At 47.5% G+C, this 26,941-nt stretch overlaps 3 protein-coding genes and 1 pseudogene across 9 annotated transcripts in view; 2 read left to right on the forward strand and 2 right to left on the reverse strand.

Annotated features, from left to right (window-relative positions):
• Positions 1-10,174, reverse strand: TTLL13 (tubulin tyrosine ligase like 13). Its single transcript, XM_060164765.1, is given in 10 exon segments — positions 1-849; positions 1,340-1,448; positions 1,861-1,947; positions 2,538-2,656; positions 3,370-3,495; positions 5,286-5,404; positions 6,137-6,177; positions 6,521-6,643; positions 6,645-6,786; positions 10,037-10,174. Coding segments are annotated over 9 exon segments (1,068 nt in total). The 5' UTR covers positions 6,776-6,786; positions 10,037-10,174; the 3' UTR covers positions 1-636.
• Positions 9,978-26,339, reverse strand: GDPGP1 (GDP-D-glucose phosphorylase 1). Of its 7 annotated transcripts, none has more exons than XM_060158707.1 (4): positions 25,739-26,338; positions 25,385-25,499; positions 12,423-12,479; positions 9,978-11,332 (listed from the first exon to the last, which is right to left on the reverse strand). In XM_060158707.1, exon 4 carries the CDS (start codon positions 11,321-11,323, stop codon positions 10,166-10,168), a length of 1,158 nt encoding a protein of 385 aa, XP_060014690.1. In that variant the 5' UTR covers positions 11,324-11,332; positions 12,423-12,479; positions 25,385-25,499; positions 25,739-26,338; the 3' UTR covers positions 9,978-10,165. The 7 variants fall into 7 exon arrangements, with proteins under 7 accessions (XP_060014690.1, XP_060014654.1, XP_060014672.1 ...); XM_060158671.1 differs by having other exon boundaries at positions 25,482-25,639; XM_060158689.1 differs by having other exon boundaries at positions 25,421-25,639.
• LOC132514618 (inhibitor of growth protein 1-like) lies at positions 16,585-23,955 on the forward strand (annotated as a pseudogene).
• The window catches only part of CIB1 (calcium and integrin binding 1), a 3,195-nt gene continuing 2,593 nt past the window's right edge, over positions 26,340-26,941 (forward strand). Inside the window, exons 1-2 of the mRNA XM_060158735.1 lie at positions 26,340-26,492; positions 26,637-26,671. Coding sequence (XP_060014718.1) covers positions 26,442-26,492; positions 26,637-26,671 — 86 coding nt within the window. The 5' untranslated portion in view covers positions 26,340-26,441. The remainder of the gene's footprint in view (positions 26,493-26,636; positions 26,672-26,941) is intronic.

Here is a 26,941-nt window from a genome sequence, read left to right on the forward strand (position 1 = left end):
TATTATTAACAAATTATAATTGAGTATCAGCAACACATTACCATGTTTGTAACCCATCTTACAATTAAAACAACAGTGGGTAAACAATACTGATTTAAACAATAACCTATTATTGAATGACTAAACTGTTTTCTCTGTTTCATAATTATAAGCCTTCTTAGGTAATGGTTTCTAGAGGAGCTTTGTTGAAAATAAAAAAAAAAAAAAGAACAAACCCCATAAAGTTCCTTACATGCTAATAGGAAATAGCTATAAAATGCATAAATAGCTGTAAAATGCATTGGTAAGTAGGATACAGACAGTGTGAAAGTTATGCTATTGTCTGGGTAAAGGGAGAAAACAATTTATATAAATACATGTATATATGTGCATTAAATGTTTGTGAAAGTATACACATGACCCAGGGAACATTGATTGGCTCCAGGGAGGAAAACTGAGTAGCTGGAGGAGGAGGGTAGGAGAGAGACTATTCACTGTGTCTTTGGAATTTGCATAGATAATGCATCACTTATCTATGATATGTGGTGTATTATCGATGCAAAAAAAATGTTTTTAATAGCTAATCAACCCCAGACTGCCTTCTCCATCTAGAGAAGGACTTTTACTCTCAGGAAAGTAATAAGGTAAGCTACACAACTAAACACACGTCAAACACCTGAGACCCCTGGCTTCTCTTGGCTGTTGGTGGCACTGGAAAAGCCGCTCCTTGACTCGCCACTTATCCTCTTCTGTCACCTTTCTTTTGTCACAGCCCTGGAGGTTGACAAGGGTCATGGTATCACAGAGAAGTGCATCCTTCACTTCTCGATCAAGTTGTGAGTCGGTGGTGAAGCTTGGAGAGTGGTTTACCTGCTGGGAGGAGTCATTATCCATCCCCTTCCTAGACCACCTGAGCAGGTCATGATTCTTGCAGGCCCAGCTGGAGGTTCTAGGAGAGACATCCGCCTCCAGTGCCCCCCCTTTGTGGCCTCAGCCAAGGAAGCTGGATGTTCTGACTTCCAAGACCACAGGACTCTGCCACAGAGATCCCTCCAGTGTATAGGCTGGTGAGAGCAAATCAGACAGCCTGACTCTATAGCGATAGTGTCCTTAAAGGCAAGGCTTACATGAGGAACTTTTGAGATCCAAAACCTGAGTTCCTACGGTGGAGACCAGAGACCACCAAGACTGGATTTAGCAGGTCAAAAGTGCAAATGTCTTACACCTTCTGCTAGATCCTATCTACCCCAGTGCCTCTGCATCCCCCATTCTGTGTTCCACCACTTGAGTACACTCCTATCCCAGGTGTCCTGTTCAGGGGTGGACCATGGTTTTGCAAAGCCCAGGAGATAATCCTCACCTCCAGCAGCCAGGGCTTCCGCTTGTGGTCCAGCAAGATGTCAAAACCAAGGATCTCAAAACAGGCACATATACCTCCACTCAGATACTGGGGAAAACAGGTTCTGTAGCTGTGGCAAAGAACAGAATGTGCTGAGATGATGGCTTTGATGATGATGTCCTCAATATCTCCCCACAGCTCTCGGGGGTCGTAGCTGTACTCTCACAGCCAGGCGTTGAGTGTTGACAGCTTCCTGTGAGGCCCAGTGCTCAGAGGAAGATCAGTGGGGCCGGGCTGCAGACAGGAAGCTCCCTAACACTAATCCTAATTCCATGCCTAGGTTCCTTGTGCTTTGAGGGGTTGCCGCCAGCTTGGAGCAGGGTTTAATTATAGGGTGGGGTTTGGGGCTGCACTTGGTGGTCAGGCACAAGACAGGGGTCTATAAGGGTTGAGCCAGCTCAACCTCCCAAGGGCCAACTCAGCTCTGCTGAGACTGTGGGGCTAAAGGGCAGAAAAAGAGGAGAAAACAGAGTAGGGCATACCTCTTACTGCCCACAGCATCATCCCGGACAAAATTCTCATTGTGTCTGTTGACGGCATAGTTGGTCAGGTGCATGCAGATGTCATCCTGGGAAAAGAGTGGCCCTGTGGTCAGGCTACTTCCATGCAGTTCTTCTCTCCAGCCATTCGTTGCCTTCTGATTACCTACCCCACCCCTGGATGGCTCATCTCTTGTCCCTCTTCATAGAGGACTGTTCTGTAAGCTCCTGGGGAAGGGGTGTGCCCTTCCTGCAGGCATGGCTTTTCTGCAGTCAGCACCCCCTAAATGCTGTCCTTCCAGCCAAGTGCCAAGGCGCTCCAGGCTTCACTCCTTGTTCATGTGTGACAAGCTAGCTGTGTGACAAGCCCCTCTACCTGGTTTCTCCACAAAACCTCAGCATTCGTGGCAGTGGAAGAGAAGAGGGTGCTGCCCTGCTGGCTGGCCTTTTTTTTTTTAAGGATTTTTTTTTCTAAAGAATTTTTTTTTTATGTGGACCATCTTTTAAAGTCTCTATTGAATTTGTTACAATATTGCTTCTGTTTTATATTTTGGTTTTCTGGCCAGGAGGCATGTGGGATCTTAGCTCCCCGACCAGGGATCGAATCCATACCCCCTGCATTGGAAGGCGAAGTCTTAAACACTGGACTGCCAGGTGAGTTCCCCAGCTGGCCTCTTATCAGGTTGCTGTGGCTGGGCTCCACGTAGGGCATGGTGGTAAAGGCGGCCAGGCCCTCCTCATACATGGAGATCCGAAGAGGCTCACAGGATGTGATCAGGACATACATTCGCATGTCAAACTGGAAGCCATCAATGAGGAAGGGCTGAGAGCATGCAAACCCACCAGGGAAAAGTAATAATACAGTGTTCACTCAGTATCTGCAGGAGATTGGATCCAGGACCCCCACCCCCCATGGATACCAAACTCCACAGATGCTCAAGTCCATTGTATAAAATAGTGTCAGCCCTCCATATCCACGGGTTCCACATCTGCAGATATGGAGGGAGGGCCGACTGTACTTTTGAAGTACTTACTATGTACCATAAACTGTTGTAAGCACTTCAATACATAATAACTCATTTAATTTTCACAGTAACCAAAAAAATTTTTTTTTCACAGTAACCATATAAGGTAGTTACTGTTTTTATTTTTTTTGCGGTACGCGGGCCTCTCACTGTTGTGGCCTCTCCCTTTGCGGAGCACAGGCTCTGGACGCACAGGCTCCAGACGCGCAGGCTCAGCGGCCATGGCTCACGGGCCCAGCTGCTCTGCGGCATGTGGGATCTTCCCGGACCGGGGCACGAACCCATGTCCCCTGCATCGGTAGGCGGACTCTCAACCACTGCGCCACCAGGGAAGCCCTAACCTTCTCTTTTCAGCTAAAACTTCCCTTTTACTTCCATCCCCCTGAGACATTCTAGGTCCCAGAGCCAGAGTCTGGTGGGAACTGAGATGGCGAACCCTTTCCTCCCCCAGAATCTCAACCTGGGGAGCCAGGCTCACTCACTCTGCAGGGAGGCACCAGATGCATGGGAAGATGTTACACTCAGTAGGATAGAGTTTCTGCATGCGGCTGAGGTTCTGAGCCAGCAGATCTTTGTGGCAGATTTCTGTCATGCCAGGGAAGTGGTTGACTTTCTGAAACAGAGCCAGTTGGTTATACTATCGCCCAGAGTAAGGGGCAGTTCCTGGGGCCTGAACATTCCAGATAGCAGTGGAAAAGGACTGGGGAGGTCAAGGGAGAAGTCACAGTGGAGGTAAACACTGCACCTAGTCCCCAAGGGAGAAAAGGAAGGCTCCCTAAGGCAGGTGGGAAACTGCTGCTTGGCCTCTCCCCAAAACACACATACACAGCAAGGTTAGCAAATGAGGGTCGGTGAGAAGGGCTAGCCAGGACTTTGGGCCTTCTAGCCACCTTATAACATCCCTCAGACTACCAGGGACTAGCCCTATAGGAATAACTGGTGCGGAATAACACAAAGCAAATGAGAAAACATTTCCCCAAAGAGAAAGGAAACTAAGGAGCAGCCCCAGGGAATGCACGGCAGTGGCACTCTCAGAGGGCAAGGCATTGCCAGGGTGGCCTGCTGGAAGCCCCCGCCCCGCTGCTCTGGCCCTCAGGGCTGGAAGGTTCAGTGCTCTCTGCTTTTCCCCCCCATGAGCTGTGTGAACTGAGTATTTCTGAGCCTCAGTGTCCTTAATATAAGGGTATCTTTTGGGAATTGCCTGGCGGTCCAGTGGTTAGGACTTGGTGCTTTCACTGCAGGGGGCATGGGTTCGATCCCTGGTCGGGCAACTAAGATCCCACAAGCTGTGGCCGAAGCCAAGAAAACAAAACAAAACAAAAAAACACATAAGGGTATCTTTTTGAGGATTTAATGAGGTGAGAATGTAAAAGCACTTAACAGTGTCCGACCTCAGTAAATGCTGTTATCGTTACCCTCATCTCACAACTGCTCTCTGCATGCCCCTTCTTAGGGGCTTTTTGAGCGCTTCTAGCAGTCTCTCACTCTCGCTCTCACTCCTGCTCTCCCTCTTCTCCCATAATTCATGGGATAGGTGATAGTCTCAGCTCCCTGCTTGCCTTCTCTCAAAATAAGCCTATAGACACTTTTGTTTGCTAACCGCCACAAAGACCCAATTAGAGGATAACAAAAATACCATGAAGAAGTAATATCTGGGGCTTCCCTGGTGGCGCAGTGGTTAAGAATCCGCCTGCCAGTGCAGGGGACACGGGTTCAAGCTCTGGTCGGGGAAGATCCCACATGTGGCGGAGCAACTAAGCCCGTGCGCCACAACTACTGAGCCTGCGCTCTAGAGCCCATGCTCTGCTGCAAGAGAAGCCACCGCAATGAGAAGCCCACGCAACCGCAATGTAAAGTAGTCCCCCCAGCCCCCCTCCCTCCAAGGGGCAAAGAAACAGAGACCCAGTGCAGCCAAAAATAAATTAATAAATTAATTTAGAAAAGAAAAAGAAATAATATCTTCTTGTGGACCCTGGTCTATCTTTCCTGACTTTCTTGCTGCCATGCAGGACCCCACACTGACTCTTAATGGATGTGGAGTGCTAGGCTAAGCTGCTTAGAAGGCTGGATCGTTCAGCTGGCTCTACTGTTAACTCTGAAGCTCCCAGTCTTCCCCCTAAGATAGGCTCACGTGCCCTGGAGGGACCAGCTGAGCTTGCTTCCAGGCAAGCAGCATATATTGAGATAGGATGTGGCCAGCAGACACTTCCTTCAGATAATAGAAGCTCCAGAGACCCAAGAGGAGAATATTTCCATTGGTGCAGAAGCCCCTGGCCATGGCCTTTCCTGCTCTGCATAGGGGTATAGCCACCAAGAGTGGCAGCCTCGGGTGCCTGGGTGCAAGGGTAGGAGTAGTCATTCTGGGGCATAGTTCCTTTAGGATCTTGGGTCCGGAGGTTGTACCTGAAACCTCTTCATGTCCATGATGCGTTCCAGTGAGACAGAGCAGTCTGTCCAGTACACAGTCCACTCTTTGTCCTCCCCCACCTCCTTCAGGCCACACATTTGGGCTGCCCGACGCACTGTGGAGAGAAGGAGGTCAGTGGAGCCAGCCTGGGCACTGGCAGCAAACCTTGGGACTGCAGCTGGGTTGGGTAAGGAACAGACCTGACCAGAGAGTGGGAATGAAGAAGGAGGTAGTTCCTACCTCAGCTCTGCTTACCTCAGTTTAGTTACCATTGCGACAATTCCAAGTTCATGAGGCTGTCAGGGTCCTTCCAAAATTTGACAGAAAACTATAGACTGGATCTCTGTTCCTGTCAGTCCTCTCAATTAGGATGGTTTCTGGCCTGCAGAGCTGACCCTCGGAAGGGGTCACACTGGCGCCTCACACTTTGGGGCACCCGTAGATGCCAGTGGGGATGAGGGGAGGAAGAAATGACTAACCTAGCTGGCGATTTTTCTTTTTTCTTAATTGCTGAAGCCACCTCAAAAGTTACCTTGAAAAAACAGTTTTAACCTGGTCTCATCTCATCTCTGGTAAAATCTGGGGCAGGGTGGGGGGAGGGATGGTGATTTTTGTCATTTTTTCTCTTGTTAGCTAACTGGAGATTCCTACTCTACTGCTGAGACTAACTGGAACAGTGATGTATCAGCTACTGGTAGCTGATCCAGGAGGCTCAGTACAGGTTATAGGCCAGCCTAACAAGATCCAGGGGCTGGGAGCAGATTGAGGGGACCACCTCCAGAGTGAAAGCCGCAGCCCTAAATGTCCTCTCATGCCCAGTGGTGTGAGTGACGAGCTGGGTGCTTACCACTCTCATACTTGCAGTTGGTCAGATTGATGGCCAGGGGTCTGGAATGGAGGAATAGCAGAAATCAGGCAGAAGGAGAGAAGGACCCTGGGCTGCCAGGCATCCAGAAGAAGAGACACCCAACAGATTAACAGTGCAATTCATTTTCTTTAGAAGCCACTTAAAGGAAAGACCAGGATGATATAAACGTGCTGAAATTCTAAACTAAGCCAGCCAAAGTGATTCTGAATTTTGTTTTTGTTGTACAAAAAGGCTAATGACCTCCTGTATTTCCTGTTCTCTTTCCTAGGCTAAAGGGAAGACTTTGGATCCCAGCCCGACTGCTGAAGGGCAGAGGGTTACTCTCTGGAGCTGGGCAAGTGAGGGGGTCCAGGGAACGGTTACCTGTGTTTCCACCTTCTCTTTCTCCTCCCAACTTCTAATTCATCTGGGTCAGCTGGGGTTATGATTTTCTTTGGTATTTTCTTGGCTACAATGGATAAAGGAACTCCATTCCTAAATGCATTAGTCAGCCTTTGAGAGTGCCTGCTGAGAAGGGTTAGAAGGGATGGTAGCTTCCCCTTTAACACACTCCTCGGATTCCTCTTCTTCACCATAGTTTTCCTCTGATTCGCTGGTCTTACAGGTACTTGGCTCCATCCTCTTAGATTCTGAGGAGAGAGGGGTGGGAGTGAAATGTATATGACCTCCCTCCAGGCCCAGGAAGGACGGCAGGAATCCACCCAAGGACCTTCATGGTGTTATAAGGGAATGTTGCTGCTCCTTCAGAACAGAGCAGTCCCACTACAGCATGGGATGTTTCCAAATAGGTAATGGGGTCCGTGGAATGCCTATGAGATGTTAGATTCGCTGACAAGCCCCAATTATCCAAGATCACTCCATACAATACTCTGGGGTGCATGCAGGAGCTGAACTGAGCTGGCAGGGACCATGACCATAGCTTTTTTGTTCTTGAATGTAATGGGGGATAGCTGGAGGTGCTGGGGGGGCCTTCACTTTGAAAAATAGAGCTGAAGACCAAAGGTCGCCTAGGCCAGCCTTTTCCCTGTCCCATGATTCAGTTTCTCCATACAGACACACTGGGGCCAGGCACCCAATGGCCAAGACCCCCTGGGCTCTGACAGCGGAGGGGAAGCCCCCGACGGACAATGCCCACCGCAGGTTCCGAGAGCGGAGGGGCTGCCGGGTCCGCCCCTATCGGCCTGGTGCTGGACTCAGCTGGTCGCTCACGACCGCCCTTCGGCCGGCTCTCGCTCCTTCCCGGGCGTTGCTGGGCCTCCGGGACCGCCTCCTTGTTCCACGGGAATGGCTATCCCCGGCGATCGCGAGGGGGGCCCGCTCCCCCCTGCACCCGGGGTTCACACCTATCTTGGAGATCCCGGCTGCGCCGCCTTAAGCAAGCAGGCTGCCGCCGCCGCCGTCGCCATGGACACGAGGGCGGCCCCCATTGGAGAAGCGTTCTGGGGGCGGGGCCTTTCCGAGAACCACACCCACTTTGGCGCCAGCAGAGGCCATATTGGGCGGGTGCCTGAGACGTTTGCCCCTGGGCTGCCGTAGGAAGCGCAATCGAGCGCCTGGCACTGGAGGGCGGACTCTTGCGGCAACTGACCCGATGCGTGATAGGACTTCTAGTCCTTCCGCTTTCACGCCAGTTCGCACGAGCCCCACCCCCTTTCCTGACCCTTTCCTGAATCCGCGGGCCAAGCTCCCGGAATTTGGCCAACGCAGTGTTCGGGACGAGAAGCCCCAATTATCCAAGTAATTAGTAACCATTAGTAACCATGTCTCGAGCAGTCCCAGCACTTGGGAGGGACGGCCGTGATTATCATACGTGCCCTGGAGGTGCTCATCAGACTGCTCCTTTACTCTCGCCATCTTTTCCTGATGTCCAACCGCTTTACCTCTGATTGCCACCTCCACCAAACTCCGCCCAGTTTGTCACTTTAAGATTATCCCATGTGCTTAAATCTAAAGGACACTTAAAAAATTTCGCTCCTCTAAAAAGACATGTACATTTTCCGATTCATAGATTTCTTGACCTCCCTTCAGTGTATGATACTCTATTACCCCCTCCTTGAAATGCTTTGGAGTCCCTTGCCTTTCAGGACGCACAATTTTCTCACTCTTTCTGACTCCACTTCTCACCCCACACTGACTCTTAATGGATGTGGAGCGCTAGGCTAAGCTGCTTAGAAGGCTGGATCATTCAGCTGGCTCTACTGTTGGCCCTGAAGCTCCCAGTCTTCCCCCTAAGATAGGCTCACGTGCCCTGGAGGGACCAGCTGAGCTTGCTTCCAGGCAAGCAGCATATATTGAGATAGGATGTGGCCAGCACTTCCTTCAGATAACAGAAGCTCCAGAGACCCAAGAGGAGAATATTTCCATTGGTGCAGAAGCCCCTGGCCATGGGGCTTCTGCACCAATGGAAATATTTAACGTTCCAGGCACATATTTAACAGATATTTAACGTTCCAGGCACTGTTCTAGTACCTGAACCATCATTTCTTGCCTGAATTGCCACCATTAAGCAGCCTCTTAATTGGATTCCCTTATTCTATTTTTCCTTCCTTCCTTCATCCATCCATCCATCCACTGCAGCTTAAGTATTCACCCTAAAATGCATATTTGTTACTCCCCAATTTAAAACTCTTCAAGGTTTCCCATTAGATCAAGTCCAAAACCCCTTAGTACAAAAGACCTTCCATCAAAAAATAAAACAAACAAAAAGCAAGCAAAGCGGTGGAGAGGCCCTGAGCTGGATTGTCCCTTCTTACCTACTGTGCTCAAAGCCCAGGGCTCTGGATACAAAGGGTCTCCTAAGTGTTCCATATTCAAGCTCAGAAAAAGCTTCCATAAATCCCCTTCTGGACGATTCACAAAGTATTCATGGCTAAGAAGTACCACCACAAAGAAAACCTATTTGACTTTTACTTTTTGTGGAAAAACTTATTTGGGGCCAGAGAAGGCTTTCCTCTGAACATTAATCCTAAGGAAAAACTGGGGAAATCCTGGTATTTGGACTCATCACCTTCGACACACAAAGTCCACTTTACTCTAATGGTCATCTGCACTCCCTTCAGAGAGTGAGCGAGCAAAATAAAGTGATGTTATTGGAGCCCATATTTGCAAAGGCTTGCACAAAGAGGCATTAAGCTGAAATTACTGCAATGTGCCCAAAACATGAGGGTGACCAAAAACTGTTTATAGGAATTTAAATGTCAAACTGATTTTCTTATGAAATGGGTTGTGATGCATATTCTGCTTCATCTCAATGAGACTTTATTAACATGGCAGTCACACAGGCACAGCCCCAGCTCAGCTTCAGGTGTCTGATTGCCTGTGTTGCAGTCCTGACTCCACTACTTTTGAGCCATCTGACCTTGGACAAATTACTAAACCTCTGTCAGCCTCCATATCTTCGTCTGTTAAATGGGGGTATTAAGAGGACCTGCAACTTTCAAGTTGTGAGGACACCTTGTTTTCACATGAAATGATGTATGTCAAGAACACTCAACTCAGCTTTGGGGCTGAAGGAAAATTCAAGGTGGCCAGGTAGGCGAAGAATGTGCTATAAATAGGGCATATGGATGGAGGGGACATATGTAGGGGCAGGATGAAGAAATACAACTCAGTGGTGGGCAAAGGGAGAACAGGCAGAGAGGCAAGAACAGAGGAAGTGATAAACTATCACTTTGCTAAGATTTGATAAGAAAGGAAGAGAAAAGTTGGCATATAGGAGTCAGGAGTGTGTTAACTCTTGCACACACTCCCTTCTTAACAATAGGCTTGACATCCCTGGGGCTTATCTAAGAAGAAAGGTGAAAAGCAGCAGATACATCCATGAGGGCTCATTCATTCGATTTATTCCAAGGTATCCTCCTCCTTAAAGAGACCACTTACCAATTCTTTATCCCTCCCCTTAGGCTGCGACAGGTGAGAAGGCATTCATGAAAGTGCCCACATGATCATGATGAACAGCTTTCCGGAAAGAGACTTAGATCGGTTACAAAATAAATACTTCTGGAAGGATTACTGCTCCTCCTTGGCTATCAAGGCCACCAGTGCTGCCTGCACCTCTCCCGCCTGGGCTGGGGGCAGCAGACAGTCTCGGATGACGGCCAGAGCCGCCGCCTCTGTCAGGCTGCTGAAGTCCTGGGACGTTTTGACAGGGAGGTGCCCGGCCAGCTCACAGAGGGCAACATTGAAGGCCTCGCCTTCCTTTATCCCAAAGCTGGACTTCCGGGCCCAAAGAATTACTCGGACCCCCGTGAGGGCTGAGGAAGATGATGTCTTTCCAGGTGGAGCCCCCCGGGTCACAAACAAGTTATGTGCAATCTCGTGGTCAGCCAGATAGTCAGTGGCCCGACATACCCTGCTTATCAAGGCTTCCAAGTCGGGCCCTGGCCCGCTTGTGTGAAAGAGGAAGCCAGGAGCTGGGAGGTCCTGGAGCAGATGCAGACGGCCCCCAGGATCCAGGGGTTTGCTTGGGGCCCCCTCCACGGGCAGTCTGTGGGCCAAGTAATAGCCATGCAGGTGGAGGTGGTTCACTGAGGCCAGGCCACCCAGGCTGTTGAAGCCGACTCGGAAGCCTGGGTGTGAGCTCAGCAGCACAGCTTCAACCCCGGCCTGCAGTGCCCCTGGCAGCAGGCGCTGGGGGAGCCCTCGGGTGGGCTCGGGCACCAGCAGCACGTGGCCCCACTCCAAGGGGCTGACATTGATCACCACGAGGATGTCGTCTTGCTGGAGAGCACTGGGGAGATCGGCCTCCCGGTGCAAGCGGAAGAGGACTTCTCCTGGCCGGATCTGGTTGAAGTTAAACTGTTCAGGGTCAAACGCCTGCCTCACGCTCCTGATGTTCTGGGGGCTCCTTCTTTGCACACCTCGCTCCACATTCAGCTGAGCAACAAAACCCACGGCACCAGGAAGGGTTTGGGTCTGCAGCTCCCCCAGACAGTAGCGGAACAGCCCCAGCTCCATCCGCTGCCTCCAGGCCAAGCAGAGGGCAGAGTCAAAGCGAGACAGTGGCAGTGTGTCCAGAAGGCTGGGTCCGCTCCTTGGCCACTGAATCCCTTCTGGCACGAGTTCCTTCTGCCCATAGACAAAGTCAGGAATGCCGTGCCCTCCCCAGTCCTCACTGTTTGGAGGTAGCAAATAGGAAGTTTCATTTGAACCATGTGGAATAGCCATGGGGCTGACCTGAAACAATCATAAGGTGAAAAATACATGATGCTATCCCATTTCCAAAGATTTTATTTTTATTATTTATTTATTTATTTGGCCGTGCCACGCAGCTGGCGGGATATCAGTTCCCTGACCAGGGGCTGAACCTGGGCCATGGCAGTGAAAGCCCCAAATTCTAACCACTAGGCCACCAGGGAACTCTCCTATTTTTATTTTCAAATAACCTTTACTTTTTGCTCTGATTACAAAAGTAATATATGCCTCTGGTAAAATATTCTGAAAACACAGAAATCACTCATAATTATCACCTGCAGATTAGCATACATTTTTACTGAGTTAAAAATATAAATCAAATTCTCTTTCTAAAAATTATATATATTGAGTAAACTTTCTTAATGGATTAAAAAAATAAAGATAAATTACAACCCTTATTCCAGTGCCCAGGGAAAAATCACAATTTACATTTAGCCTCATTTTCATATGTAGGTGGACCTTGACTTTTTATTTTTGCCTGTGCCATGTGGCATCTAGGATCTTAGTTCCCCAACCAGGGATCAAACCTGTGCCCCCTGCATTGGGAGTGCGGAGTCTTAACCACTGGACCACAGGGAAGTCCCGGATCTTAATTTTTTAACAAATCTTTAACTGCTGTACATTTAGGTTGCTGCCAATTTCATACTATTATATACAATGTTGTGATGAACATCCTGTGTATCTATCTTTGCAGATGTTTTTATTTTCCTTTAAAATAAAATCTTAGTAGACCACTGGTCAGAGGAGGCTCATGGCTCAGGCTTTTGACAGTGTGTCAAACTGCCCTCCAGAAAACTGCACCAGTGTTCCAGTGCATGAGAATGGCCAAGGTTTCAAAGCTGACCACTCCGTGGCAACAGCTTTTCCACTGTTGTGTAGTGATTCCAAATGGCCATACATAGAACCATTTGGGTGAGGATGGCCCATCATAAGTGCCCTAGGCCAATCCTTTAAGGCAGAAATATAGGTGCCTGTCTGCATCTCCCACTGGGCCCCTGGAGCCCTGTGGACCCAGAAGTGTCAGGGAGATGACCTGCTGTTGGCCCAGATGGGACTTCAGAATGAAGCTTACCTCAGTAGAGTTGCCTCAGTACAAGTTTGGGTACCCTCAGCTCTGCTGGTCCAGAAACTTCATATTAGTAAAACAGAAAAAACAAAGAACATACAAAACAACATATTAAAAGTCAAGCTGAGTTTAATGAGTATAGAGTTTCAGTTTTGTAAGATGAAAAAGTTCTAGAGACTGGCGGCACAACGATGGGAATATACTTAACACTACTGAATTGCACACTTAGAAATGGTTAAGGTGGTAAATCTTATGCGTTTTTTACCACAATAAAAAAAATTTTTTTAAACTCGAGCTAAGCATAATATTGACAATAAAACATAAAATCTTTAATTATTCTATTGAAAGTGAGCCCAAGACATTTCTCCAAAGATACACACATGTCCAACAAGCACATGAAAAGCTGCTCAACATCACTAATTAGGGAAATGCAAATCAAAATCACAGTAAGATACCACTTTACATCCTTTAGGATGGCTACTATCAAAAACAGAAAATAACATGTGTTGGCAAGGATATGGAGAAATTGGAACCCTTGTGCACTGCTGGTGGGAATGTAAAGTGATGCAGCTGCTATGGAAAACAGTACAGCAGCTCCTCAAAAAATTAAAATTAGAACTACTATATGATCCAGCAATCCCACTTCTGGGTATATATCCAAAAGAACCAAAAGCAGGGTCTCAAAAAGAGATATCTGTACACCCACTTTCATAGCAGCATTATTCACAATAGCCAAAAGGTGGAAGCAACTTAAGTATCCATCGATAGATAAATGGATAAACAAGATGCAGTATATACAGACAATGGAATGTTACTCAGCCTTAAAAAGCACGAAATGCTGACATATGTTACAACACGGATGGACCTTCAGGACATTATGCTAAGTGAAATAAGCCAGTCACCAAAGGACAAATATTGTGAGTCCACTTATATAAGAGACCTAAAGTGCTCAAATTCATAGAGACAGAAAGTAGAATGGTGGTTCCCAAGGGCTGGCGGGAGGAGAAAATGAGGAATTGTTTGTTGTTTAATGGGCATAGAGTTTCAGTTTTGCAAGAAGGAAAGAGGTCTGGAGATTGGCTACCAAACAATGTGAATATATTTAACACTACTGAACTATACACTCAGAAATGGTTAAGGTGTTAAATTTTATGCTATGTGTTTTTTTTTTTAACTTTTGAAGACTGCCATATTTTTTTTAAATAAATAAATAAATTTATTTATTTATATTTGGCTGCGTTGGGTCTTTGTTGGTGCGCACGGGCTTTCTCTAGTTGCGGTGGGCGGGGGCTACTCTTCATTGTGGTGCACGGGCTTCTCACTGCAATGGCTTCTCTTGTTGACGAGCATGGACTCTAGGCGAGCAGGCTTCAGTAGTTGTGGCACACGGGCTTCAGTAGTTGTGGCTCACGGGCTCTAGATCACAGGCTCAGTAGTTGTGGCGCATGGGCTTAGTTGCTCCGCGGCATGTGGGATCTTCCCAGACCAGGGCTCAAACCCGTGTCCCCTGCATTGGCAGGCGGATTCTTAACCACTGCGCCACCAGGGAAGTCCCTATGCTACGTGTTTTTTATTTATTTTATTTTTATTTTTTTAAAGCTTAGTGGTATTTTTACGGAGGAATTTTTTTAAATTAATTTATTTATTTATTTTTGGCTGTGTTGGGTCTTCGTTTTCTGTGCGAGGGCTTTCTCTAGTTGAGGCCAGTGGGGGCCACTCTTCATCGCGGTGCGCGGGCCTCACTGTCGTGGCCTCTCTTGTTGCAGAGCACAGGCTCCAGACGCGCAGGCTCAGTAGTTGTGGCTCATGGGCCTACTTGCTCTGCGGCATGTGGGACCTTCCCACACCAGGGCTCGAACCCGTGTCCCCTGCATTGGCAGTCAGATTCTAAACCACTGCGCCACCAGGGAAGCCCTGATACGTGTTTTTTTTTTTTTTTTTTTTTCCTGCGGTACGCGGGCCTCTCACTGTTGTGGCCTCTCCCGTTGCGGAGCACAGGCTCCAGACGCGCAGGCTCAGCGGCCATGGCTCATGGGCCCAGCCGCTCCGCGGAATGTGGGATCCTCCCGGACCGGGGCACGAACCCGTGTCCCCTGCATCGGCAGGCGGACTCTCAACCACTGTGCCACCAGGGAAGCCCCTGCTACATGTTTTTTAATTACAACTTTTAAAATATCAAGATGGTAAATTTCATGTTATGTATTTTTTGTGTGTGTGTGGTACGCAGGCCTCTCACTGTTGTGGCCTCTCCCATTGCGGAGCACAGGCTCCAGACGCACAGGCTCAGCGGCCATGGCTCATGGGCTCAGCCGCCCCGCAGCATGTGGGATCCTCCCAGACCGGGGCACGAACCTGTGTCCCCTGCATCGGCAGGCGGACTCTCAACCACTGCGCCACCAGGGAAGCCCCATGTTATGTATATTTTACCACAACTTGAAAAAATTTAAGTAGGTCTCAAAATAGATTTAAGAAATCCAACCATTTGATGAGCTAAACCTAAGTATTCACTTACTCTCTCATTCACTCATTCATTCATTCATTCATTCAGAATCAATGCCTACGTCATCCCCACTGTTGATACTCTGGGGCCACCTCTTCTGTGCACCCTGCTCCACGTTCAGCTGAGCCACAAAACCCAAGCAGTTATGAAGTAACTGCTGTGTATGAGGCAATGGGGAAATGGTAGCAAATAAAGAGAACAAAGTCCACACATATCCTTATGGAGCTTACATCCCGGGGTGGAGTCAGATGATAAGCAAAAGGAAAATATTAACTACCCGTGGTGATAGCATTTTGTGGGAAATAAACAAGTGATACAACAGAGGGTGACTAAGGGGTGGGATCAGGGCATCCCACTTCTACAAGAGGGCGGGGCAGGGCCCTCTGAAATGACAGCTGAACTAAGACAGGAAGGATGAGAAGAGGCCTACAATGAAGAGCTGAGGAAAGTGTACTCTAAGCAAAGGAAATTTTAAGTCCAAGGCCATAAGTCTCGCAGGGCAGGTAGGTGGCCTGTTCAAGGAACAGAAAGGAGGTAGTGTTACTGAGGTATGGCTGACCAAGGGACGGGCCCCCCCCCCATGAGGCTGGAGAGGAAGGCAGGGGCCAGATTAGCTGCAGGGCCTTATGCCTCATGGTCAGGAACTTGGATTTTATTCTAAACGGAGTAAGAAATCACTGGCAGGTTCTAAGTATAAGGATCGTCTGGTATTTTATAAACTTTTTTCTAACTGTTGTGTGGAAAACAGATTGTAGGGGAGCAAAGGGGAAGCAGAGATCACTTTGGAGGCCACTCTGGTGGCCAGGTGAGCAGTGCGGGCGACTGGACAACACAGAAGGCAACAGAGACAAAGGAGCTGGGGATATGGGTCATGTTTTGAAGGCTGAACCAACAGGGCCTGCTGACAGGCTGACTATGGGGACTGACAGAAAAGGAAGAGCTGGGAGTGACTCGGCATCAGGAACTAGGCACTGCAGTGGCATTTACAGAGACGGAGATGCTGGGGAGGTGCGGTGAGAATAGGTTGACTAGAGGAAGGGAGAGACCAAGAGTTCAGTTTTGATTATTGACTCTGAGATGCAGCCTGGGCATCTAAGAAAAGTGGTGTAGGCAGTAGGACAGTCAAACCTGGAGGTTAAGGGTAAGGTCTGGGCTAGATACAAATTTGGAGTAACATTAAAATCCAGGGGCTAGGACCAAGGACCTAGGGCCAAGATGATACCAAAAGGCTAAAAATATGAGTAAAGACATATCAGTCAATAGAATCAATAGAAGGTGGGTATGGGGCTTCCCTGATGGTGCAGTGGTTGAGGGTCCGCCTGCCGATGCAGGGGATACGGGTTCGTGTCCCGGTCCGGGAAGATCCCACATGCCGCGGAGCGGCTGGGCCCGTGAGCCATGGCCGCTGAGCCTGTGCGTCAGGAGTCTGTGCTCCGCAGCAGGAGAGGCCACAGCAGTGAGAGGCCCGCGTACCGCAAAAAGAAAAAAAAAAAGAAAGTGGGTATGGTTGTATTTATATTCAAGTGAACTAGGAGGCAAAAACAATACCTAGGAATAAAGAGGAATACTTGAAAGTGACAAATCATAGTGACCACACAACAGGACTGAACCTACATAGGAAAACCAGGAGAAAGGGCACACTGTTCGCATGTCTATGTTGTGCGAGGCATGGGTTGGGGGCTTTCCAAGTGCACTCAGGTGACCCTCACAACAAGCCTGTGTAGTCAGTATCATCCTGGCAGGAAGGTGAGAGATGTGGTTTTGGAGGCTGACAAGGTGTTTGAATTCTGGCTCTTCCATTCACTAGGGATGTGACCTTGAGTGCCTAGAACAAAGTCCATTTCCTCACCATGGCCTCCGGGCTCTCAAGGCTTAGCGGTGCCTCCCCCTCTTACCTCCTCCCAGACCACTCTTCCCTTGGCCTACTCTGCTGCTCACTCTTCCTAAACTTGCTCCTGCTCAGGGCCTTGGTGATTTATGTTCTCTCAGCCTAAAATACCCTCCTCCCAGGTATTCTTCACATGCCTGGCTCATTTAGGTCTCAAACATCAAACAACAAATATCACCACGTCAGACAAACCCTGTGTGGCCATCCTATGCAATGTCTCAAGGAAAAGAGGAAGAGGGAAATAATATTACAAGCAGGGAATGAAATGTCTTGGAAAACAAAAAAAAAGTTAGAATTCACAAATCCAAGGGAGGGTATTTTAATAAAAAAATGATCAATGTGGGCTTCCCTGGTGGCGCAGTGGTTGAGAGTCTGCCTGCCCATGCAGGGGACGCGGGTTCGCGTCCCAGTCCGGGAGGATCCCACATGCCGCAGAGCGGCTGGGCTCGTGAGCCATGGCCGCTGAGCCTGCGCGTCCAGAGCCTGTGCTCCGCAATGAGAGGCCCGCGTACCGCAAATAAATAAATAAATAAATAATTTAAAAAAAAAAAAAAAAGATCAATGAACAAACCTTTGAAAGATCCAACCAAGAAACAAAATAATTGTTTTGTTTAAAAATAGCACTACGAGTTATTTTTAAATCAGCCACTCAGTTTTATCACTGTGTCAAGGGTTGATCAGGCACAGGAAGGACAATACGCTAACCAGACTTACCAGGGACTGCTGGATGACTCAGAATAACTATTTAATAATTTATGGACTTCCCTGGTGGCACAGTGGTTAAGAATCCACCTGCCAATGCAGGGGACACGGGTTCGAGCCCTGGTCCGGGAACATCCCACATGCCATGGAGCAACGAAGCCTGTGCGCCACAACTACTGAGCCTGCACTCTAGAGCCCATAAGCCACAATTACTGAGGCCCACACGCCTAGAGCCCGAGCTCCGCAACGAGAGAAGCCACCACAATGAGAAGCCCGTGCACTGCAATGAAGACCCAAGGCAACCAAAAATAAATAAATAAATAAATTTGTATTAAAAAAATTATACCTCATTAAAGCTGAAAACAAACAACAATAAAAGATAATTAACCTCGGAGCATGCCTCCTCAGCTTCTGGAAGTTCCATGACTGGCAGCGAACGCTGGTGCGAGACCAGCCTACCAGGGAGAGAATCTGCAGAGACATATATACATGGAAGCCACCTGCTGTGTAAGGTACCTTATGGAAAGACTCAAATGGCAAAGAATTGATTGAGACTTCCAGCCAACAAGCAGTGAGGAAGTGACCTGCTCAGTCCACTAGCTTGTGAGGAAATGGCTCCTGCCAACAATAGGCTAGCAGAGAAACGTGGCTGTGAATGGAGGGAAGGAAATGCTGTCAAAGCTTCAGAACTGGAAGCTTCAGACATGGATCAGAGAGTACCTTCAAGATGGTGGAGGAGTAAGACATGGAGATCACCTTCATCCCCACAAATACATCAAAAGTACATCTAGGGCTTCCCTGGTGGCGCGGTGGTTGAGAGTCCGCCTGCCGATGCAGGGGATACGGGTTCGTGCCCCGGTCCGGGAAGATCCCACATGCCACAGAGTGGCTGGGCCCGTGAGCCATGGCTGCAGAGCCTGCGCGTCCGGAGCCTGTGCTCCGCAATGGGAGAGGCCACAACAGTGAGAGGCCCGCATACCGAAAAAAAAAAAAAAAGTACATCTACATGTGGAACAACTCCTACAGAACACCTTCTGAATGCTGCCAGAAGACCTCAGACTTCCCAAAAGGCAAAAAACTCCCCACGTACCTGGCCATGTGGTGGAAAGGGTCTTGGTGCTCCGGCCGGCTACCAGGCCGGAGCCTCTGAGGTGGGAGAGCCGAGTTCGGGACACTAGACCACCAGAGACCTCCTGGCCCCATGTAATATCAATCGGCGAGAGCTGTCCCAGAGAACTTCATCTCAACACTAACACCCAGATCCACTGAACGACTAGCAAGTTCCAGTGCTGGACACCCCATGCCAAACAACTAGACAGGAACACAACCCCACCCATTAGCAGAGAGGCTGCCTAAAATCATACTAAGTTCACAGACACCCCAAAATACAACACTGGACATGGTCCTGCTCACCAGAAGGACGAGATCCAACCTCATCCACCAGTCCCCCCCACAAGGAAGCCTACACAACCCACTGAACCAACCTTACCCACTGGGGGCAGACACCAAAAACAACAGGAACTACGAACATGCAACCTGCGAAAAGGAGACCCTAAACACAGTAAGTTAAGCAAAATGAAAAGACAGAGAAATACGCAGCAGATAAAGGAGCAAGGCAAAAACCCACCAGACCAAACAAATGAAGAGGAAACAGGCAATTTACCTGAAAAAGAATTCAGAGTCATGATAGTAAAGATGATCCAAAATCTTGGAAATAGAATGGAGAAAATACAAGAAACATTTAACAAGGATCTAGAAGAACTAAAGAGCACACAAACAATGATGAACACCACAAAAAATGAAATAAAAAATTCTCTACAAGGAATCAATAGCAGAATAACTGAGGCAGAAGAACGGATAAGTGACCTGGAAGATAAAATAGTGGAAATAACTACCACAGAGCAGAATAAAGAAAAAAGAATGAAAAGAATTGAGGACAGTCTCAGAGACCTCTGGGACAACATTAAACGCACCAACGTTAGAATTATAGGGGTCCCAGAAGAAGAAGAGAAAAAGAAAGGGTCTGAGAAAATATCTGAAGAGATTATAGTTGAAAACGTCCCTAATATGGGAAAGGAAAGAGTCAATCAAGTCCAGGAAGCGCAGAGAGTCCCATACAGGATAAATCCAAGGAGAAACATGCCAAGACACATATAAATCAAACTATCAAAAATTAAACACAAAGAAAAAATATTAAAAGCAGCAAGGGAAAAGCAACAAATAACAGAAGGGAATCTCCATAAAGTTAACAGCTGATCTTTTAGCAGAAACTCTGCAAGCCAGAAGGGAGTGGCAGGACATATTTAAAGTGATGAAAGGGAAAAACCTACAACCAAGATTACTCTACCCAGCAAGGATCTCATTCAGATTCGACAGAGAAATTAAAACCTTTACACTGGGCTTCCCTGGTGGCGCAGTGGTTGAGAGTCCGCCTGCCGATGCAGGGGACGTGGGTTCGTGCCCCGGTCCGGGAAGATTCCACATGCCGCGGAGCGGCTGGACCCGTGAGCCATGGCCGCTGAGCCTGCGCGTTCGGAGCCTGTGCTCCACGACGGGAGAGGCCACAACACTGACAGGCCCGCGAACCCAAAAAAAAACCTTTACAGACAAGCAAAAGGTAAGAGAATTCAGCACCACCAAACCAGCTTTACAACAAATGCTAAAGGAACTTCTCTAGGCAGGAAACACAAGAGAAGGAAAAGACCTACAATAACAAACCCAAAACAATTGAGAAAATGGTAATAGGAACATACATATCGATAATTACCTTAAATGTAAATGGATTAAATGCTCCAACCAAAAGACACAGACTGGCTGAATAGATACAAAAGTAAGACCCGTACATATGCTGTCTACAAGAGACCCACTTCAGACCCAGGGACACATACAGACTGAAAGTGAGGGAATGGAAAAAGATATTCCATGCAAATGGAAATCAAAAGAAAGCTGGAGTAGCAATTCTCATATTAGACAAAACAGACTTTAAAATAAAGACTATTACAAGAGACAAAGAAGGACACTACATAATGATCAAGGGATCAATCCAAGAAGAAGATATAACAATTGTAAATATTTACGCACCCAACATAGGAGCACCTCAATACATAAGGCAAATCTAACAGCCATAAAAGGGGAAATTGACAGTAACACAAAAATAGTAGGGGACTTTAACACCCCACTTTCACCAATGGACTGATCATCCAAAATGAAAATAAATAAGGAAACACAAGCTTTAAATGATACATTAAACAAGATGGACTTAATTGATATTTATAGGACATTCCATCCAAAAACAACAGAATACACATTTTTCTCAAGTGCTCATGGAACATTCTCCAGGATAGACCATATTTTGGGTCACAAATGAAGCCTTGGTAAATTTAAGAAAATTGAAATTGTATCAAGTATCTTTTCTGACCACAACGCTATGAGACTAGATATCAATTACAGGAAAAGATCTGTAAAAAATACAAACACATGGAGACTAAACAATACTAAATAACCAAGAAATCACTGAAGAAATCAGAGGAAATCAAAAAATACCTAGAAACAAATGACAATGGAAACATGACAACCCAAAACCTATGGGATGCAGCAAAAGCAGTTTTAAGAGGGAAGTTTACAGCAATACAATCCTACCTCAAGAAACAAGAAAAATCTCAAATAAACAACCTAACCTTACACCTAAAGCAATTAGAGAAAGAAGAACAAAAAACCCACCAAAGTTAGCAAAAGGAAAGAAATCATAAAGATCAGATCAGAAATAAAGGAAAAAGAAATAAAGGAAATGACAGCAAAGATCAATGAAAGTAAAAGCTGGTTCTTTGAGAAGATAAACAAAACTGATAAACCATTAGCCAGACTCATCAAGAAAAAAAGGGAGAAGAGTGAAATCAATAGAATTAGAAATGAAAAAGGAGAAGTAACAACTGACACTGCAGAAATACAAAGGATCATGAGAGATCACTACAAGCAACTATATGCCAATAAAATGGACAACCTGGAAGAAATGGACAAATTCTTAGAAAAGCACAACCTTCCAAGAGTGAACCAGGAAGAAACAGAAAATATAAACAGACCGATCACAAGCACTGAAATTGAGACTGTGATTAAAAATTTTCCAACAAACAAAAGTGCAGGACCGGATGGATTCACAGGTGAATTCTATCAAACATATAGAGAAGAGCTAACACTTATCCTTCTAAAACTCTTCCAAAGTATAGCAAAGGGAGGAACACTCCCAAACTCATTCTACGAGGCCACCATCACCCTGATACCAAAACCAGACAAAGATGTCACAAAAAAAAAAAACTACAGGTCAATATCACTGGTGAACACAGATGCAAAAATCCTCAACAAAATACTAGCAAACAGAATCCAGCAGTACATTAAAAGGATCATACACCATGATCAAGTGGGGTTTATCCCAGGAATGCAAGGATTCTTCAATATACGCAAATCAATCAATGTGATACACCATATTAATAAACTGAAGGATAAAAATCATATGATAATCTCAACAGATGCAGAAAAAGCTATTGACAAAATTCAATACCCATTTATGATAAAAACTCTCCAGAAAGTAGGCACAGAGGGAACTTACCTCAACATAATAAAGGCCATATATGACAAACGCACAGCCAACATTGTTCTCAATGGTGAAAAACTGAAACCATTTTCACTAAGATCAGGAACAAGACAAGGTTGCCCACTCTCACTACTAGTATTCAACATAGTTTTGGAAGTTTTAGCCACAGCAATCAGAGAAGAAAAAGAAATAAAAGGAATACAAATTGGAAAAGAAAAAGTAAAACTGTCACTGTTTGCAGATGACATGATACTTTACATAGAGAATCCTTAAGATGCTACCAGAAAACTACTAGAGCTAATCAATGAATTTGGTAAAGTGGCAGGATACAAAATTAATGCACAGAAATCTCTTGCATTCCTATACATTAACAACAAAAGATAGAAAGAGAAATTAAGTAAACACTCCCATTTACCACTGCAACAAAAAGAATAAAATACCTAGGAATAAACCTACCTAAGGAGACAAAAGACCTGTATGCAGAAAATTATAAGACACTGATGAGAGAAATTAAAGATGACACAAACAGATGGAGAGATATACCATGTTCTTGGATTGGACGAATCAACACTGTGAAAATGGCTCTACTACCCAAAGCAATCTACAGATTCAATGCAATCCCTATCAAACTATCAATGGCATTTTTCACAGAACTAGAACAAAAAATTTCACAATTTGTATGGAAACACAAAAGACCCTGAAAAGCCAAAGCAATCTTGAGAAAGAAAAATGGAGCTGGAGGAATCAGGGTCCCTGACTTCAGATTATACTACAAAGCTACAGTAATCAAGACAGTATGGTACTGGCACAAAAACAAAAATATAGATCAATGGAACAGGATAGAACAGGAACAGGATAGAAAGGACAGAATGGAACAGGATAGAAAGCCCAGAGATAAACTCATGCACATATGGTCACCTTATCTTTGATAAAGGAGGCAAGAATATACAATGGAGAAAAGACAGTCTCTTCAATAAGTGGTCCTGGGAACACTGGACAACTACATGTAAAAGAATGAAATTAGAACACTTCCTAACACCATACACAAAAATAACCTCAAGTAGATTAAAGACCTAACTATAAGGCCAGACACTATAAAACTCTTAGGGGAAAATACAGGCAGAACACTCTATGACATAAATCATAGCAAGATCCTTTTTGACCCATCCCCTAGAGAAATGGAAGTAAAAACAAAAATAAACATATGAAACCTAATGAAACTTAAAAGCTTATGCACAGCAAGGGAAACCTTAAACAAGACAAAAAGACAGCCCTCAGAATGGGAGAAAATATTTGCAAGTGAAGCAACTGACAAAGGATTAATCTCCAAAATATACAAGCAGCTCATGCAGCTCAGTATCAAAAAAACAAACAACCCAATGCAAAAATGGGCAGAAGACCTAAACAGACATTTCTCCAAAGAAGATATACAGATTGCCAACAAACACATGATAGGATGCTCAATATCACTAATCATTAGAGAAATGCAAATCTAACTACAATGAGGTATCACCTCACACGGGTCAGAATGGCCATCATCAAAAAATCTACAGAGAAGAAGGCGAAGGCCTCCAAGAAGAAGAAACGCTCCAAGGCCAAAGCCGAGAGGGAAGCATCCCCTGCGGACCTTCCCATTGACCTGAACGAGCCCACGTACTGTCTGTGCAATCAGGTCTCCTATGGAGAGATGATCGGCTGTGACAATGACGAGTGCCCCATCGAGTGGTTCCACTTCTCCTGCGTGGGGCTGAACCATAAACCCAAGGGCAAGTGGTACTGCCCCAAATGTTGAGGGGAGAACGAGAAGACCATGGACAAGGCCCTGGAGAAGTCCAAAAAGGAGTGGGCCTACAACAGGTAGTGGCGGGCCTGGCTGGACCGAAGCGAGCAGGGCGAGCTGTGTATTTATTGCATCGCCACCTGGACGGGCGCAGGGACTGCACGTGTAGCCTTCTGAAGACTGTTGGATGAGGAGCTGTTCCTCTCGTGGGATGACCAGGGTTCTCTTTGCTTTTCCATTGGTGCACGTGTGTAACGAGAGAGTGGTCTATGGATCAGCATTTTAGAAACTGCAAATATAGTTTTGAATTAAAAAAACAAACAAACAAACAAACAATAAATGCTGGAGAGGGTGTGGAGAAAAGGGAACCCTCTTGCACTGCTGGTGGGAATGTAAATTGATACAGCCACTATGGAGAACAGTATGGAGGTTCCTTAAAAAACTAAATAGAACTACCAAATGACCCAGCAATCCCACTACTGGGCAAATACTGAGAGAACCATAATTCAAAAGGAGTCATGTACCACAATGTTCACTGCAGCACTATTTACAATAGCCACGACATGGAAAGCAACCTAAGTGTCCATTGATGGATGAATGGATAAAGAAGATGTGGCATGGGCTTCCCTGGTGGCACAGTGGTTAGGAGTCCGCCTGCCAATGCAGGGGACATGGGTTCATGCCCTGGTCTGGGAAGATCCCACATGCCACAGAGCAACTAAGCCTGTGCGTCACAACTACTGAGCCTGCGCTCTAGAGCCCACGAGCCACAGCTACTGAGCCCACGTGGCACAACTACTGAAGCCCGTGCACCTAGAGCCCGTGCTCCGCAACAAGAGAAGCCACCACAGCAAGAAGGCCGCGCACCACAACGAAGAGTAGTCCCTCCTCGCCACCACTAGAGAAAGCCCGTGCACAGCAACAAAGGAGCCAATGCAGCCAAAAATAAAAAAATCAATAAATTAAAAAAAAAGATGGGCACATATACACAATGGAATATTACTCACCCATAAAAAGAAACGAAATTGAGTTATTTGTAGTGAGGTGGGTGGACTTAGAGTCTTTTATCAGAGTGAAGTAAGTCAGAAAGAGAAAAACAAATACCATATGCTGATACATATATATAGAATCTTAAAAAAAAATGGTTCTGAAGAACCTAGGGGCAGGACAGGAATAAAGACATAAACGTAAAGAATGGACTTGAGGACACGGGGAGGGGGAAGGGTAAGATGGGACGAAGTGAGAGAGTGGCATGGACATATATGCACTACCAAATGTAAAACAGATAGCTAGTGGGAAGCAGCCGCATCGCACAGGGAGATCAGCTCGGTGTTTTGTGACCACCTAGAGGAGTGGGATAGGGAGGGTGGGAAGGAGACGCAAGAGGGAGGAGATATGGGGATATATGTATATGTATAGCTGATTCACTTTGTTATACAGCAGCAACTAACACAACAATGTAAAGCAATTATACTCCATTAAAGATGTGGGAAAAAAAAATTAACCGCACCTCCACCTCCTCCACGCAGTAGCTTGTGATCCTCACCTTTTGGAACAGTGTAGGTTAATTCATTCATGCATGCATCCAATAAATATTGAGAGCCTACCATGTGTCAAGCTTTGTCCTAGGAGTTGAGAGGGGACAAGAGCAAACAGGTCAGCTTCGATCCCTGCCTCCCCCAGCATGCAGTCTGGACGCAGGGTGGGGTCAGAGGACAGCATGTAGGCTGGAATGAGTACAGCAGGGCGGATTCTTGAAAAGAGCCTTAGACTGGAGAGACGGCTTTGTAAATGACCGAGTCTTGACAAGTCACTGAACTCCCCTGAGCCTCTGCATTTCCAAATTTGTAAAACGGTAACTTACCTTGCAGAACTGTTGTAAGAACTGAAGCTATGCAGAGCGCTTCAGTGGGCCCTCAGTAAACGGCCTCAGTAGGCAGAAAGGTTATGGTTATTTCTGGAGAGGTGGTATGAGGGTTGCAACACGTACGGCAGGTGCTCGGTGGTAACGTCTGAGTGGAAGAGTCCTCGTTGGGCAGAGGGGCAGCCGACCGCCTCGGGCCACTCAGCGAGTCACAAGGTTTCTCGGTTACCCTTGCTCCAAACACTTCCCTAATGCCCCTTACCGGTCTCCACACAAAGCCGCCCCGTCCCCGCCGCCACGCAATGCAGGTGAGGCGAACACGCTCGCCTTCCCCCGAAATCGTGCCGGGGCCATAGCGAGGTCGTGGCACCCTTAACGCCTGCGCAAGCTGCACGCAGGCACGCGGCGCGGCCCGTCCCGCCCATCCAGGAGGCGGGGTCGTGCGGCCTGGGCTCCGCCCTGGAACGTCCGGCCCCGCCGCGGGCCCCGCCTCCAGCTCGCCGGGAACTGCCTAGAGCCGGGATCCAGCTGGCTGAACCGGGCGGGGAGCGCCTGGGAACTTTAAAGGAGGGGGCGGGCCTGGGGGCGGTAGCCGCAGGAGCGGTTGCCGCGGGGACTGGGCGGTGACGCGGCCCGAGGGCGGAAGTGAGAAAGTTACCGGCGTCCCGAGAGGAGTTGGCGGAGCGGTACGCGCGGCGCGGCAATGGGGGGCTCGGGCAGTCGCCTGTCCAAGGAGCTGCTGGTCGAGTACCAGGTGCGTGAGACGCCAGTTCCCAGGGAGTTTGCGCGCGGCCCTGCGCTCGGGCGGTTGGGGGCGTCCCCGAGCGGCGGCAGGGCAGCGGCCGCGGCCTCTGGCCCCGGGCCGCCCGCTGACACCCTGTCTTGTTTTGCCTTCCAGGACTTGACGTTCCTGACCAAACAGGAGATCCTCCTGTAAGTGCTGTCTCGAACCTCACCTCCGGGATCTTCTAGGGACGATTTCGGGGGTGGGGGGCGGGGGGAGGCTCTGTCTTACAGGTGGGCAAACTGAGGCCCCGCCAGAGGGAGCGGCAGGGGCCTGCCCGAGGTCAGGAGCTGAGCCCCGGAACTGGAGTGCAGGGCCCTGGGCGCTAGGCTGTGCCCTCTTCCCGGCACGACCTCCCCGCTGGCGCCGGCGGCCGCAGCTGTGCACCGTGGAGTCACCTCGCAGCTTCCAGCCAAAGT

This window comes from Lagenorhynchus albirostris, chromosome 1 (genome assembly GCF_949774975.1).
Source record: "Lagenorhynchus albirostris chromosome 1, mLagAlb1.1, whole genome shotgun sequence".
In the NCBI taxonomy this organism is placed as follows: domain Eukaryota; kingdom Metazoa; phylum Chordata; class Mammalia; order Artiodactyla; family Delphinidae; genus Lagenorhynchus; species Lagenorhynchus albirostris.